Below are 16,984 nucleotides of genomic sequence, written 5' to 3'. Positions count from 1 at the left end.
TAATTAACATTAATGACATACCTGAGGAGCGCCACAGCCCAGAGCAGGGGGATAATTGCAGCAGAGCGCCAGTTTGTTACGGAGGCTACCCGTCACTGTCAAGACGCGGTGTGCAAGCCATACTTTGGGAAGGCTGGAGACAATCCAGAACCCGTACACGGCTCCACAGCCCTGACTCATCAAAGGCACCGAGATTGATCAGAAAGATGATTTGGGAGCAGAGAGGTGCTGCTCGCTTTGCTCCCCGAGCTCCCCCAGCGCAACGCTCTCCGTGTTGCGGGAGCAGCAGGCGGGTCCCTGTGTTTTGGGACAGCACAGCAGATGAGAAAAAACACCTAAAATACACAGAGGAATGGTTTGCATGGTTTGGCAGAGTCCCTGCTCTGTACGGAGGGGGTGGTGAGGAAGACCCTGGCCCTAAATTTCTGCAGGACCGGGATGAGTTGGGTCCTTCCTCTGTGCCCAAGGGGCCCAGGTGGGATCCGCTTCACCCCACGCCCACAAAGAGCTGCAGCTGGGTCAGCGTGCAGCCAGGATGGGAGCAGAGGGTCCTTTTTCCAAGCAAAACATGGCCAACGTGGGGACAGCCAAGGTGGTGCAGGTCCTGGGAGAGTTTGCAGGTGAAAGCCCTGGCCTTGTGCTCAGCCCCGGCATGGCAGTAATGGTGATGAGCACAGGAGAGCCTTTGGAGAAGCTTGTTCAGGGACAAGTGGCAAAGGAGATGCCCTGTTCAGGGGGATTTCTATGACATGGGATGGAGAAACCACCACGCACAGCCCAGGAGGTGCTGAGCTTGAGTGCTGGGTGGCACTAGATGCTACAGAAGGAAACGACAGGGCTAGAGCTGGAAATAATACAAAGGAGAGAGAAAATGGATGTGTGCTCTGTCACCAACTGTGAGGCAGATCTTCACCCATCCAGGTTATTAAAAACAGCCTTGAAACCTATCTCAGCATCCACAGAGCTACCAGCAGTGAGCATCCAGCCACCACAACACCAAACCCTACTCGAAGCGATGCCCTGGACGCAATCACAAAGACGGAGGACGAAGAGACCTCCCTGAATAAATACACCAACTCCTTACCCCGCATAAAGCTGCCCCGAGCTGTACCAGCCTCCTCCTGCCAGCCCAGTCTCAGCATCACACACCCCAAAAACCACACGTCCCCCCCATGCTGCCTTGCTCGAGGGCTCAGCATTTCCCCCAGGGCTCTGCTGCACCAGGCCACGCTGCTTTAATCCCCTACGGACACATCTCCATCCTCCCCTCCTGCTGGAGGCCACTCCAGGAGGTTGCAGAGGCACCATGGCTGGGAAGCAGAGGCAGATTTGGGGTCACCTCCCCTTCCCATGGATTTGGGGGCAGGCAGCCTTGGGGCAGGACACCCCAGGGAGGACACCCCAGGGCAGAGGCTGCCTCCAAAAACCTCCAAGGTTTGGCACAGGGGCTCTTCTGCTCTCCTTTAACCATATTGCCTCGTGCTCCCCAACTCATGGGTTTTTAAGACCTTCCACTCCGAGTTTGTTTGGTGTTGGGTGTTTTTTTTCCCCTTGACTCCTGGCTGATGAATAATCATTAACTATCCATGGAAGATTTAAATGGCCCGTGGAATTCATGGGGTATTAAATGGGCATTATATTATCAGCCACTCTAAATGTTTTGTTTCCGTTTCGAGCCCGTTCATGAGATGTTTATGGGTTGTGGATTTATGGAAGCCAGGGGATCTTTTTAGGAGTAATGTTCCGTACCCCAGCGTTACGGTCAACAGCTGGAGGCTCCGCGCAGGAAAATCTGAGGCTGTAAGCTCAGGAAGTTTAACCCCTGCTTCAGGAGGCTTCAGAATAAGAGAAGGATTGAGCCCTGGAAATAAGCTCTGAGACACAAAATGCAAGGAACCTCGCGAGGTTGCTTGCAACCTCACCCTGGGCACCCCAGGTGAGGAGATAACGACCCCAAGGGACACCAGCATCCCTCTCGGGGGGTTGGATGGGTCCCACCAGACAGCGGTCTGCAAAGAGTGCATTGCATGGACGCTGCCATAAGATAAAAATTGACTGATAAAAGACCCCCAAAAAAGCCACTTCTTGCCCTGGGTCAGTAAAACAGCATCCATTGCACCCAGGGTACAAAACGGCTCCAACTTCGGCGCTCCTCTGCTAGAGGAAAGGGTGAAAAAAGAAAGAAGCTGCCTCTTTAATGCGCTAATTGCTATCCTCAAACGCTAATGGGATTAGAAAGCAGGATTTACTGGTTGCATCCTGAAAATCATTAAGTGCCATTAGAGAAAATTAACCTCCCCAGCTCTCCGAGCAGCTTTGGGGAGCCCGGGTCCTTCCGCACCGACACGATGAGCCCCCCATTGGACACCAGCACTACAGAGCCCTATTAACACTTGGTCCCTTTCCTCTATTAATTGAGTTTAATAATCCCCCTGGGCTGCGGCTGGTGGCCAGGGGCTGGGAATTAAAGTCACATCACCGGGGTGGCAGCGGGCAGGGGACACCAGAGAGGCCAGGCAGGGACCGGTGAGGGCAGCAGGGACGGGGACATCACGGGGATGGGGACATCAAAACCCATGCAAAAAACATTTCTGATTTCCTTGCACCCATCGCCTGCTCTTCCCTCTTGGCTCACGCAAGGAAATCGAGGCATCCTGTGGGAAATGGGGGAGCAGCAGCAGCTGGAGGGCTTTTGGCCCGTACACGTGTCCAACCTCACCCCAAAGCCGTGTCACCATGACCTGGGGCGTGCAATGACCACGCTGGATATTAAGTGATTTGGGGGAACAGAGGCAGCCCCACTGCTCCCCCAGGTGCTGTGGGTCATGTCCTGGCCCTACTCACTGAGGACAGACCCCAGGTTAGAGGCTGAAATCCCACAACTAATATGGGCGGCATGCTGCTCTCCAGAGCAGCTTCTTCTTGGGGAGAAGGCGCAGGGCTCTCCCCCCCAAAAAAACCGAGCAGCCCACGGTGCCCTTTATGGCACAGAGCAGTGGGGTTTGGGCACGGCCACCAGAAGTCCCCAAAGGGCCAGGGAAGGAGCGCGGGGCCGGCCCCGTTCCCTGCACTGCAGCAGCCTCTGCAGGCACCGAGGCGCAGAGCAGGAGGGAGCCGGAGCTGGTGCTGCGACAGCGCCGGGCATGGAAACATGGAAAAGGCCCTGGGGAGGGTGATAGGAAGGGGTGTGGAAAGCGTGCACATCTCGGCCAAACGAGGATTTTTCCCATTTCTCTCTCGCAGCCATGAGCAGCTCTGACAGATCCCACACTGCAGAGCAGAACCCCACAGCACCCAGAGCCATCCAGTGGCACGGGGGAGCTTCACCCCTGCAGCCCCTGGGTGCTCCCCAGCTGCCCCACGAGAGCTGGCACACAGCACCCCGCTCAGCAAATCCATCCCCACCACGTGCTGCGTCCACAAAGCGTTCCCCAACCTCGTGCTCCAAACCCTGCCTCGATGGGACACCCAACCAGGAGCACCCCAAATCCCAACATTTTAAGACCCAGGCTGCTTTTTCGCACGGCACGGGGCCACCCCCCAGCCCCGCTCCCCCGTGACACCCGCTTACTTGGGGGTGTGCGCCTCGTCCACGCGGTGCCCCAGCTGGAACTCGTGCGATTTGCTGCGGTGCAGGGCGGTGAAGCCGGGCAGGAGATGGATGAGCTTGCGCGACGCCGGCGGCGGCGTCCCGGGGGGCTTCAGCTTGTTCCTGCGCCGCAGGGGCGGCGTGCCGGGGGGCGTCATGGTGGTCACGATGTTGGGGGTGCGCGGCGGGGTGTGAGCCGCGTGCCGCTGGCGCGGGGAGGGCGGCAGGGAGCGGTGGCCGGATTCCACGGGCGGGCACAGCCCCGGGTGGCCCTCCACGGTCAGGCGGTCCACGTGGGTGTAGAGGGGGCCGTGGGACGAGCCGGCGTGGCAGTGGTGCTGCGCGCACTTGGGAGGGGGCTTGGGGCTCTGCGAGAGGTGCGTGCGGATCCACTGGACGGGCTCTGGTGGGCAGCCCGGCTGGTTCTCCTTCCCCGGCTCCGCCGTGGGCCACTGGATGGTCCAATCCTGCTTGGAGAGGCTGCCGCCTGCGACAGAGCACACACACGGCCATGCAGGGGATGCGCTGTGACACCCAGAACCCCCTCCCCATCCTGGTGGGACAAAACGCACCCCAAGTCCTTGGGGACAAGGGGGGATCTGGGTGCATCCCCCAAGCACCGAGTGCCACCACCCCAAAGCACCGCTGGGGATGGGGGACCCATCGCAGCGCTACCACCCCTTCCCATTCACTCAATTTACAGAAAGGGGGGAAAAATACAAAAAAAAATATTAACTGTGGCTCCTCTCAGCTCCTAATTATTAGTCTGCACCGGTGCAGAGATGAGTAAAGACCTGTCGGCGCCGACTTCAGAGCGCCAACATGATGGAGCGGATGCAAGCTCCCCGCCCCGACTTCTTTTGATCGCCACCTCTAAGAAAACCAGCATAAAAAATGTAATCGCTTTATTTTAAAAAGGCTCCTTCCCCCATCCCTTTTTCGGTTATTAATTGCCTGTCCTGTTATCTACCCGTGCCTTTTCAAGGGGTGGATGTTTTATTTCGAGCTCGTGAGGATGAAAAATAAAAGAGGAGCAGGCTTTTGAATGGAAAGCTTTGGGATTAGATTGATAAAGCTCCAGGGGAAAAGGGGCTGAGGAGGTTTGGTGGTTTTTTTTTTTGTTGTTGTTTTTTTTTTTGAATTGTCCTCCTGAAGCAGAAAATAAAGCCAGCAAAAGTGGCAATCCTATAGGAAAGCCTCACCCTGCAGCCCCTCAGGATGGCGTGCACCAAAAGCCGGAGGAACTGCAAGATCCCTGGGGGTGCAACGCCTTGGAGTTAATCCTCCTGCGAGCTCCTGACCCCCCCCGCCCCCATTAAACATCCTGCAACACGGCGATGTGCAAGCCTGCATGCATGAGTGCAAATCAGGGAGCCCCCCATTGGCTGCTCCGCGTGCATAGATTTACATAACTCAGCGCTGCCCGGATGCTGCAGCCCTGCACCGCCACCTCCGACCCGCAGCAGCAATTAGCGGTAATTAAGGAAGGAGAAAGGAAGCCGACCTGGGGTCCCGCTCCTGCGTCCCCCCCAGCTCCGGCTGCCCTTTCTCTCGCTGGCTGCCTGTGTCGGAGCACAGCTGATGCTCCCGAGAGCAAAAATAGCCATTTTTTGGGTGCGTCAGGGCTAAAAATACCACGGATCAGCTCAGGAAGGGTATTTTCAACAGTGGCTTCCACACACACCGCAGGTACCAAGCACGCTGCTCGACAAGATACGGCTCAACCGAGAGCATGCTTCAGAGGCAAAAATACCAAAATCCCCGAGCCCTTATTCCTGCAGAGTGCGTAAAGCCCTCCTGGTTCCTCCGAGGAACCCCACTTGCTCCGGGGGCTCCCTCGGGTGTTATCGCCACTCTGCCCGATGGGGGTTCCACGTGGGATATCAGTGAGCACAAAAATCACATTTTTCCTCCCCATATGTCCCCGCCAGTCTCCTCACCCCATGGCAAACAGCACCGAGATGTTTACTCAGACCCCATAAGTGCAGCACCAGCCAGCAGCCGAGCATCCCCTTTGGGATGTTCTGGATGCACGAGCCCACCTAGCGAGGGGTTTTCTGTCCCCACCTCTGTCCCTATCACACGGTGCCAGGCATCCCAAGGAAGGCACGGGCTGCAGGTGAGCGGAGAGGCTCATGTGGGGCAGACACAGCCAGCCCCGTGCACGCTCACTGCACCCCACACCCTTGTGCTCTGCCCTCAGACCCCACAGGATCCTCCTGTGGCAATGCAAGACCCAGGGAATAATTCTTCCTGAGGGACAGAGCTGTCCCCAAAGCCCTCACCCTGCCCTTTTCCCTGCCCCAAATCAGCAGTCCCATGACCAAATGGGAAGCCAAAACCCACAGAACTCTGCATCCCAGTGCCACCCCCATGGTCCCACTGCAGGGACCAGCTCTGCACACCCACACCGTGGATGCTGCAGCTTTCCAAGGGGGCAGCCCTTGGCTTTGCCCCAAAACAAGGATGCTCACCGCTTTCACACCCCCTTCTCCTCTCTGCACCTGATTTATTTATTTTTACAAGCTGCACTCTTCAAGCCAAAGCTTCCCCCGCAAGCAGCAGGTTTCAGGCAGAATTTTGGACCGATCCCCACGGCCCCTTCCCCATCCCCAACCCGATCTGTCCCTGCCTGACCCTGCTTCCCGAGGCCAGCGGGACCCACGGATGCCCAGCACGGGATCATTTTTCCCTGTAGGACCATCAATCACCTCCCTGCCACACGCCACCAGCTCCTCGAGCCACGGGGGCACCGCTGGGCTCTTACTTAATATTAAATTAATCCTGCTCCGAGCCCGAGCGCGACGCCTCGGCTGCTAATAAAATCCTGCTGCCAGCGCGCGGCTTCGCAGCAGAGAAAAATCCAATACGGGCTTGTTAACACGATAAAGCCGGGGTTTAATATAGGGTTGCTGCTCGCTGTATTCAGTACAGTAACTCCCGTGGCCTGTGAGCTTTTCCAGGGGTTTTTCCAACACGTGTGGAGCTGCCCAAAGGGTCCCCGTTACCAAACCCCGTCGCGATTCCAGCACTCGACCAGCGACCTGCTTCCTCCCTCCCTCCTTCCCCAGCCCCCATGCCCACAGAGAATTGGCCTGGGAAATTAGCTGTCTCTAATTAACAACTCAATAAATAGAGATTGATGGAAAAGGTTAATACCGTGCCTTATTCCTGCTTTATTAATACTAATCTCGGCTCCTCCAAATCGACCACCGGCGCACTCGCAAAGAAATTACATGATGTTTTAAAGAGGCAGCGACTTGCCTGCTAATTATATTTCCAGTCCCTGTCCCTGTCCCTGGCTTTGCTCGGAGCTAAGACAGACACAGAGAGCTGAGAGCTCAGCACCACTTTCACCCACTGGCCCCCAGCCCCTTGGCTACCAAGGGACCCGGTCCCAAAACCCCAGAGCGTGGGGCTTGATGCTGCTGAGCGCTCTGTTTCCCTCCCTGTTGGGTTTTACACCCAGACAGGGGTAAAACCCACAGATTTTTGGTGGTAGCCCCTTCCCTTCTTCCCTCTTTGGATGGGCTGGGGGACAAAAACGCTGCCTGGGGACAAAACCTGGGACCTGCCAAAAAATCAGGGCCATCGGACCTGGCTTGTGCCATCCACTGGATGATGCAGCGGGGGGTTCTGAATGCTCACGTGCATTTCCCAGAGGGGAATTCCCTCAGCAGACAGGGATTATTGGAGAGATTATAGGAATATTGGAGAGATTTGGTGAAGATGCCAAAGGGAAGAGAGCAGGAGGAGAGGCGGGAGCCGGATTTGGGGAGCGCAGTGGGGGGGCTGTGCAGACCGGGTTCATCCCCCCGGGATGCCTTACGAAATGATGCACCGGGGGGGTGGGAGCAGCTGCGGAGGGGGGCCTGGGGGGCTCCAAACCCCCCCGGGACAGACGGATGGACGGACAGACACATCCCACCTGCACCCTGCCTGCAGCCGGCTGCCAGCCCCGAGGATGCTCAGCGCCTCCCGCGGAGCTCTGCTGCCACCGCCCGGGCACCCGCCGGCCTCGCACCCCGGCTGGCTGCTGCTGTTGGGGGGGGGGCAGCGTTCAAACCCTCCCCAAACCCCCCCAAAAATTAAAATAAAAATAAAAATAAAATAACCCTGCTTGGAGCAGGGGCGCTGCGGAGAGCCTGGGGGGGTCTCAGCCTCCCTCTCCAGCAGCCCCCACGAGGATGCGGGTGATGCCCGCTGCTGGCGCACAGATTTGGGGGCACAAACGGGGGCTCCCGGCCCTATTTAGGATCACAAACCCGAGCGGTGCCCCCAGGACACGAGCACGGGGCAAGGAGCCGACTCACCGGACTTGTGGACGCTGCGCAGGCAGGACAGGGAGGCGTTGAGGCGGGCGCACTCCTCGCTGTTGGCCCCAAATTTCTCCACGGTCTCACAGACCTGGTCGTCGGTCATCTCCAGCAGCTCCTCCAGGCTCAGCTGCCCGGGGGCTATTTCCTGCCAGGAGTGAGGAAAAAAAAAAAAGGGGGGAAAAAAAAAAACGTCCTGGGGCATCTGTTGATAAGTCAGCGCCTTGGGGCGCACAGGGAAGAAGCCAGACCCTGTTCCTGGGGATTTGGAGTTTCCCTCTGTCCTATATGCATGGGAGATGCTACAGCTTGAGCCTCAGGATGGTCTCACACATGTCCAGACCCCGCTCAGCACCAGGACATTGGGGTTTGCCACCAAATCCTGCCCCATCACCCCCAGCTTCCTCTGAGCGCATCGGGGTGCCAGCCTCCAGCTGCACCCATAGCCTGCAGGGCCCCCGGGCATGGCCAAAACTTTTTTGGGGGACCTGGTGTGTGCATCCTTCACAAGAAGCAGCAGGGAGATGTCCCCAGCTTCAAGGGACAGCCACGGGGAGACCCAGCCAGCACCTCCCTCGCAGCACCTTCCCATGCAGAGAAGGAATTTGGTCCCCCTGCCTCCCCACCCCGTTCTCTACCACCAACCCCAACCTGCTACAGGGGTCCCGTGGCCCAAAAAATATTGCTCCAAGACATTTTCCACCCTGGGAAACGCTGCCCTCTTGCCAAACTTCACTCGAGGATCCCACAGCAAGACTCCCAGCCATGCACTCTGTGCCTGTGCCTCACCTCCATCACCTCCTTGCGGATGTCGACGATGCGGAACCAGTGCAGGAGCTGGGGGAAGCCTTCCAGCTTGGCATTGCGCTCCTGCAACGCCACCTTCCTCTTGCAGGAGAGCTGCCGGCTGAAGTACTTGACCAGCTTGCTCTGGAAGAGGAGGGGAAAGCCCCGTGGAAGCTTTTTTCCTCCCCCTCCCCAAGCTGGGTCTCCAAGGGGGCCGTTTCCCACCTTTCCCAGCTCCTTTTTCCCCAACCCTGCATGTCTCCGCTCTGCAGGCTGCCAGCCCTCACCCCTGGAGACCCCATTGCAGGGGGCGAGGGGACAGGAGGGACAGGGACATCCCTTCTCCCACACTGCCCACCCACCACCCAAAAGATGCGCTCCCCTCCGCCGTACCCAACCCTGGCGCAGAGACCACCCAAAGCACCCCACATTTTGGAGCATCGCTGGGTCTGAGCATTCACTCCCTGTTCCTACAAAAACCCAGCCCCATCAGCCCCTTCCTCCCACCCCATTGCACACCCCACAGCCACCGGGACCCCTTTGCCCAGCCAAGCATCCCCACAGCTCTCCCAGGACAGGGACGAAGCCACCGCCGTGTGCGCGAGCGCAGGCTGACAGCTCCCAAAATAAAGCCTCTGAGCGACTGGCCTGGTTTCTCGGAGATGTGGAGCAGAGCCCTGCTCGCTGGAAACCTGCTGGGATTTCCCCCTCCTGCTCTCCAGCTGGGAGATTCCCGGCCGCCGGCAGCGCTAGATGGTGCTGTGCCCCTGCCCAGCGCCCGCAAACGCGGCCTCGCCACCCCAAAAATAGATGAGCTGAGAGCAAAACATCGCAACGGCCTGGAACAGAGGGAGCCCCGGCGCTGGGGAGGGATTCTGGGCAACAGCTGGGGGGAAAAAGCAAAATTTGGGACCCTGCAGGGACCCAGCCATCGCCCTCCTTCCCCAGCCCCCTGTGCCAGGGCGCACCGAGTGCCAAAGCCCAAGGGGTCTGACAGCCCCAAAAATGAGGCTTCATCACCAAAAATTAATGTCTGAAGCAAAGCCATGGAGAGGTCACCAAGAATCATAGGGAAAGCTGTACAGAGTCCTGCCAGGGCTCACCATTGCCCTGAGGAGCTGGAGCCATCACCTTTGGGTCCCCCGGGGTGGCTTTTTAACAAAACTGCTCTCCTAGCAGGGAGCATGAAGGGTTTGGGGAGCACCCTGCCCCTTTTTCCCCTCCCTCAGTGGGGCTCAAGCAGTTTGGGGGCACAGAGGCACACCCCAAAGCTGCCCTGAGCCTACAGGAGGGCTCAAAGGCACACGGGGAAAGGCTGGGGTGAGGCTCCCACATAAAACAGCATAAAGCTACAGCTCTCCTGCAGGCACGCTTTTATTTCAAGCTCCGGGTAGGGGAAATTAGCACCACCTGCCCCTAGAGAGAGAGCAGAGGCACCTTCGTTAGCGCAAACGAGGGCGCAGGTGGTACCCCGTGCCCCAGGCACATGCAGATGCTGCAGGAGCATCCCATGGGGATTTCCACATGGGCAAACAAGCTCAGCACACCTCCGTGCCGCATCCCAGGTGTCCAAAAGCGCTTCTCGTGTTGGCGAGCTGGTATGGGAAGGGAAGTGGCTGGAAGGGACAGCACGCCACGCTCGCCTCTCGCTCCCGGTGCCACCAAGCCACAGCTCGGCCATCCCCGCGCCCTGCCAGGCAGGGAGGTGCTAAACAGATCCTGCCTTGCAATCCTGGTGCTGTGTGGCCCCCTCCAGTCTTCCTGTGCCTCGTTTTGCCCATCTGTGGAAGGGGAAGCTGGGCGAGGAGGGCACCCGGGGACAAGTGTTGGGGTGCTGCTAGCCGCGGGGTGCGAGCCCCAGGTGGTGTTTGCTGTTGGGGGACACCAGAGCCTGTAATGCCCCGTGAGCACCTGGCAGATGGGAAAATATGGGTGTATATATGGTGCTTGCATGTAGCTGTACCTATCCACGTGCATTTTATTTGTGTGCATTTTATATATACGTGCGTACCCGCGTGGGGGCTGTACGTGCCCGCTGGCCGCCTCTCCTGCTGCAGCAGGACCCAAAAGCAGGGCTGGCAGCAGCGGTGTCCCCACTCATGTCACTCCCTTGGGACCCTGGGTGACAGCAGCCAGGCTGCGACCACCTCTGCTGCTCGCAGAGCCTCCCTGAGCTGCACTGGGGACTTCCAGCCCTTTTGGGGTTTCCCCTACGGCATCACCCCAAAACATGAGGAGCGAAGGCACCCAGCGGGTGCCAGCACCCAGAGGGAGGGCGGCTCAGCATTGGGGACAGAGGTGGCCCTGGCCCCGCCTGGGGGCTGGGAAAGGTGGCAGAAAATCCACCTGCAGGAGCACGAGGTCAATGTCGATCCCCTCCCTGTGGGGTCTGGCCGTGCCAAACGTCACCATGCCCCTGGAGCGCACGCGTTTTGGACACACGCAGGGCTCGGCGGGGAAAATGCTTCCAAATTCAGAGGCTCTGGGACGAGGCAGCTGCAGCCCGATGGGAGAAGGCTCCCACAGGATAGGAACTGGGACCCTCGCTCTCCTGGTGCCTGGCAGCAGGGAGCAGACACTGTCCCAAACCGAATGGCTCCTCCCCAATTCCCCCAAGGGCTTGTTACTGCAGACGTGCCGGGGAACACCTTGCCACTGGGTGTTTGCCAAGAGCTTTCCCTCTCCAGGCTCTTTGGAGCCCTGCTAGGTTTGCACGCCACCTCGGGCTCTGCGCCTCATTTATTTCCAGCACTGCTAAACGCTCCCTGGGGCTCTCCCATGAATAAACCCGAGCTGCCCTGAGTTCCCACCAACAAACCCCCAAGCAGTGCACAGAGCTGAGCCCTGCTCCAGCTCGGTGCACCGGGGTTAAATTAATGGCAAAAGGGGTCTTGGCATCTGCTCCGAGATGGGACGCATCGGGCTTCAAACGCTCCGAGCACCAGCAGGATTTCTGCCCCCAGCACCCAGCCACTTTGTGGTCACTTGAGCAAAACTTCCCTGTGAAGCCAAACACTTGTTCTTCCTCTCCCCTGGTTTATTTTTGCCCTCTCTCCTTTGCTGTTGGCTCAAATCGTTGAACGCCCAAGCTTCGCCCACCCCGCAGCATCCCCTCTCCACGGGGACGATGCTCTCCCCCACTCAAACACCACGGCGGGGCATTAAACCCAAACACAACGATTTGCATCAATCAGCACCAGGGCCAGACCCTTTCAGACAGATCCCATGAGCTCCAGCTCACGCCATGGCCCTGCAGCACCCCAAAACCCAAATATAAGGGTGCAAAGCCAGAGTGCCAAGCTCGGGAAGGGGAACAGAGCCGCTCACTCCCAGCCAGCGCTCCCTGCTCTGATGCTGCTCGGACCCAGGTGTGTGCAGTGCAGCGTTGGGCAGCATTTTGGTTGCAGCCACTGCCTTGGTTTTGGCTGGAGCCTGTCCCAGGGTGCAGGCAGGACCTAAAAACCTCCTGGCACCAAGCGCTGCCACCAAGCCCAGGCCACGGGCACCGGTACCCATCCAGGAGGGACGCTGCATCCCGGGGAGTTACCGGCTCCCCGCGCAACCACGGCGCAGGGAAGATGGGCACTCGCGTGTACCCCAAAATTATTCAAAATAAACGAGCAGAATCACTGCTCTGAATGCCCCAAAACCAGGATTTGGCAAAAAATACGGCGGTGGCTTCGCCCCTGCGTTGTTGCAGCTGTGTTGGAAGGGAAGCAGCGCCGAGCGGTGCCTCCGCACCTGCGTCACGTCCTTGGGACGCGGCGGTGGCGGCGGCTCAGGGCCACGCTCGGCTCCTGCTTACGCTGGTGGAAACCCAGGACAACGTGGCCGGGGTCCCTGGGGTCCCCAGAGCCAGGCTGGACCCACGCCAACGTGCCCAAACTGGGAACCTGGCCCCGGATCCATCCCTTGTCGCTGCCCTCCTGGAAATTGCCTGATTTCTGTGCAAGGGGTAGAAGAACAGAGCTCAGGACAGGGCGATGAAGGGAATGAGGTGCTGGGGTTCCTGGGGCTCCTGTCCCTCGGTGCGGGCTGGTGCTGGGCAGACACCTCCCTGCCAGTGCCCAGAATTTAGGGGGCAGCTCCCAGGGTTTTCCCCCGGCCACCTCCGAACCTGTGTTGTCCACGCACAGGAGGTGGGGACGCAGCATCCCTGCAGGGGATGGCTTCGCCACGCTCTTCATCTCCATCATCTTCATCCGTCCCGTCCGCAAGAGGCAGGTGGGAACTCGTGAGTGGTGCCAACCCACACGTGGAGCAGGAGGAACACTGGGCACTCACCGGGCCTCCGAGCGGGACCACGTGGGTGCGACCACGCAGGATGAAATCCCGCTGTCCTGCATCATCCAAATCCTCCTGCACGCCCCAAAACTGCTGCTTGCTGTCCCCAGGAGGCAGCTGGGGACACTGCCTGGCTTGGAGAGGTCCGGGAGCGCAGCGCATCCCGCCCCATGGCACACATATGGGACACGGAGCCCACCGGGGAGGCACACAGGGGGGATCCCCCTGCTGCAGAGCACCCCAGGAAGCTGCAGCACCCCACGGGAGGAGGTGGCACCGCAGCCCCGGCCACCGCGGTGCCTGGCCCTGCGCCCTCAGAGCTGCTCAGCGGCTGCGATATTTCGGTTCTGCACCGGGATGGAAAGCAACAGCCAAAAAAAAAACAAAAAACAAGCGAAATCCCCCCGGCCGCAGCCTCCCTGCTTCCCCAGCTCTGAAAATCAGCAGCTGTAGTAAATAAATCCCCTCCTCTGCTCCCAGGGGCTGCACCTGCACAGGGGGAGGCCTTGGGGCTGCGCAGGATCCGGCCCCAAGGCCTGTGCGTGGGGTACAGAGAGCCGGGATGCTTCCAGCCTGCAGAAACCCCTTTTAAACCCCTCTCACCGCAGAGAGGGATGGGATCCCCCCGATGCAGATTCTGGGACCCCTCTGCCCTGCAGGGCCACCGGAGCCGTGCAGGATTTCCCCCTGGGTGCCTCCGGGGGAGGCCGGAGGCTGCGGCAGAGGAGCCGGGGGCGAGGATGCTGGTGAGGATGGAGGATGCTGGAGAGGATGCTGGTGGGGATGGGGGATGCTGGTGGGGATGCTGGCGGGGATGCTGGCCTCCCGCAGCCGGGGGCAGGCTGCGGGTGAGCAGGGGGCTGCTGCTCGCCGGGATGGAGGCGGTTTTTGGGGAAAAAGGGGGATCTGGGGGGGGTGCCGAGGCCAGGCCGGGGGGGATGCGGGAGGCAGGGCTGCGGGCCGGGAGGCTGCGGGGCGCTGCGGCCGGGCCGGGGGCTGCTGGAAGGAGCTCGGAGGAGGCCGGGGGGGGCCGGGGGGATGCGGGGAGGGGGGATGCGGAGGCCGGGGGCCGCTCCCGGCGAGCAGCGCTCGGCTCCCACCGGTCCCACCTCGGGCCACCTGCAGAGCGCGCAGCCTCACTCGGCCGCTCCGCACCAAAAAAAAAAAAGGCTCCGCACCCAAAAGGCTCCGCACCCAAAGGCTCCGCACCCAAAGGCTCCGCACCCCGCACCGCACCGCAGCGCCGCGGGGGAGCCCCGCTGCGATGCCCGGGGGTGGTGGTGCGGGGATGGAGGGGGGGGGACAGAGAACGGGGAGGAAAAACAGAGCAGGGGAAGGACCGGGGGCTTGGTGCTGCTGGTGCAGGGTGTGTGTGGGGGGGGGGGGGGGATGCTCGCCGGGCCCCTACCTCCAGGGTGCGGATCTCCTTCTGCGTGAGGTCGTTGGAGGCGGCGCACTTGGTGCGGAGCCCCTCCAGGTTGGAGATGCTGATGTCGATCATGTTCTGGACGAGCTCGCACTGCTGCAGCGCCTTCTGCAAACTCAGCTGCTGCTGCTCCTCGCTCCTCGTCATGTTTTCCTCATCCATCGCTCGCCGCGCCCCCCACCCACCCCCCCCCCCCGACCCCACCCCACCCCTCCGCGCCGATGCTCGGCCCCCCCCCCCCCCCGTCCCCCGTCCCCCTCCCTCTTCCCCGGCCCCCGCCCCCCCCACCCCCCCCCGCCCCACAGCTCAGCCCCGCTCCGCCGCCCGCAGCATCGCGGCCCCGCGGCGCGCACCCCCCCCCGCCCCCCCCCCCACCCCCACCCCCAAACCCCGAAGCCCTGAGCGCGGCCCCGCGGCGCGCCCCCCCCCCCCCCCGAAGCCCCGAGCGCGGCCCCGCGGCGCCCACCGAGCCCTCAGCGCGCCGCCGCGGCCGCCTCCCCCCGGGCGCGGCGGGGCGGGGGCGGGGGCGGCGCGCTCCCGGCACCGCGGGGCCGCGCTCGCTGCGCGCCGCTCCGCGCGCGACCCCCCCCCCCCCCCCCCCGCAACCCCCCCCTCCCGCACCCACCCCCCCCTCTCCGCACACGCGCGCCCCCGCGCACGGATGCGCGCGGAGACGCGCGCACCGCACCGGCACCGCGGAGCTGCGGGGAAATTTGGGGAGGGGGCGCGCGGTTGGGGGGAGTGGGGGGAAATGGGGGGGTAATGGGGGGGTAATGGGGGCTGTGGTGGAATGGGGGGCACAGGGAAATGGGGGGAAAATGGGGGGAAATGGGGGGGAAATGGGGGCTGTGATGCAATGGGGGGGCACGGAGAAATGGGGGGAAATTGGGGGAAAATGGGGGCTGTGATGGAATGGGGGGCATGGGGAAATGGGGGGGCATTGGGGGAAAATGGGGGCTGTGATGGAATGGGGGGCATGGGGAAATGGGGGGGCATTGGGGGAAAATTGGGGGGAAATGGGGGCTGTGGTGCAATGGGGGGCACAGGGAAATGGGGGGAAAATGGGGGGAAATGGGGGGGAAATGGGGGCTGTGATGCAATGGGGGGGCACGGAGAAATGGGGGGAAATTGGGGGAAAATGGGGGCTGTGATGGAATGGGGGGCATGGGGAAATGGGGGGGCATTGGGGGAAAATGGGGGCTGTGATGGAATGGGGGGCATGGGGAAATGGGGGGGCATTGGGGGAAAATTGGGGGGAAATGGGGGCTGTGGTGCAATGGGGGGCACAGGGAAATGGGGGGGCAATGGGGGGGCAGTGGGGGCTGTGGTGCAATGGGGGGCATGGGGAAATGGGGGGGCAATGGGGGGGAAATGGGGGCTGTGGTGCAATGGGGGGCACAGGGAAATAGGGGGCAATGGGGGGGTAATGGTGCAATGGGGAGCATGGGGAAATGGGGCATGGGGAAATGGGGGGGCAGTGGGGGAGGCAATGGGGGGCTATGGTGCAAGAGGGGGGGCACGGGGCAATGGGAGAGAAATGGGGGGGCTGTGGTGTAAAGGGTGGGGTATGGGGCAATGGGGGGCTATGGTGCAATGGGGAGCACGGGGCTGTGGGGGTATGGGGCAGTGGGGGGCTACAGGGGGTTATGGTGCAAAGGGGGGGCATGGGGTAATGGGGAGACAAAGGGGGTTGTGGTGGAATGGGGGGGCATGGTGCATTTGGAGGATGGAGTAACGGGGGGCACAGAGCAATTGGGGAGGCAATGGGGGGGCACAGGGCAATGGGGGGGCAATGGGGAGCAATGGTGCAAAGGGGAGGGCACGGTGCAATGGGGTCTTGGTTCAATAGTGGGGCACGGGGCCATGGGGGGGGGCACGGGGCAATGGGAGAGCACAGTGCAGTGGGGGGGGCAAGGTGCAAGGAGGGGACCACCAGTGGGTGATATGGGTGGTAGGGGGGTGGTAGGACCCTTCTTGGAGGGCTTTTCCAACCTTAATGTTTATAGGATTCTGTGAAAGGGGGGGGGCACGGTGTGATGCAGGGGGCACGGTGCAACGGGGGCTGCAGTGCCATGGGGGGCCGTGGGGCAAGAGGGGGCTGTGTTGCAAAGGGGGGGGGCATAATCTAAAGGAGGGGGTCATGGTGCAATGGGGGGGCATAGCCTAAGGGTGGGCTGTAATGTAAAGGGGGGGGCACAGTCTAAAGGGGGGGCACAGTGCAATTGGGGGCTATGGTGCCATGGGGGCACAGGTGCACTGGGAGCTCCTCCCATACTGGGGGCCCTAATACAATGAGGGGGGTCCTACTGCAATGGGGGGGTCCTGCTGCAACAAGGGGGGAGATATTGCTGCAGTGGGGGCCCTGGCACAGCGGGGGGGTCCCGTTTCTGAAAGGGGGTCCCGTTTCAGAGTGCAGGGGATGCGCACCCCCAAAAGCCCAAGGAGATGGGTGCCACAGGGGGGCTGTGCCGCAGGATGGGGCAGGGGGAGAGGCACCCCAGGGCTCCTGCCCTCCTGGAGGGGAGGTGGGGGGGGGCATGGGGGGATTTGGCCCAAATCTGAGCAGAATCAATTCAAAATAAT

At 61.1% G+C, this 16,984-nt stretch overlaps 1 protein-coding gene across 3 annotated transcripts in view; it reads right to left on the bottom strand.

Annotated features, from left to right (window-relative positions):
* The window catches only part of KSR2 (kinase suppressor of ras 2), a 54,854-nt gene extending 40,291 nt beyond the window's left edge, over positions 1–14,563 (bottom strand). For all 3 annotated transcript variants that reach the window (XM_032199288.1, XM_032199290.1, XM_032199289.1), the window contains exons 1-4: positions 14,384–14,563; positions 8,695–8,835; positions 7,903–8,053; positions 3,572–4,076 (exon numbers count right to left, since the gene is read on the bottom strand). In XM_032199288.1, coding sequence (XP_032055179.1) covers positions 3,572–4,076; positions 7,903–8,053; positions 8,695–8,835; positions 14,384–14,563 — 977 coding nt within the window. The remainder of the gene's footprint in view (positions 1–3,571; positions 4,077–7,902; positions 8,054–8,694; positions 8,836–14,383) is intronic.
* Positions 14,564–16,984: the final 2,421 nt, after the last annotated feature.

The sequence above is a fragment of the Aythya fuligula genome, chromosome 17 (genome assembly GCF_009819795.1).
Source record: "Aythya fuligula isolate bAytFul2 chromosome 17, bAytFul2.pri, whole genome shotgun sequence".
NCBI lineage: Eukaryota > Metazoa > Chordata > Aves > Anseriformes > Anatidae > Aythya > Aythya fuligula.
This window is presented reverse-complemented; position numbering and strand designations above follow the sequence as displayed.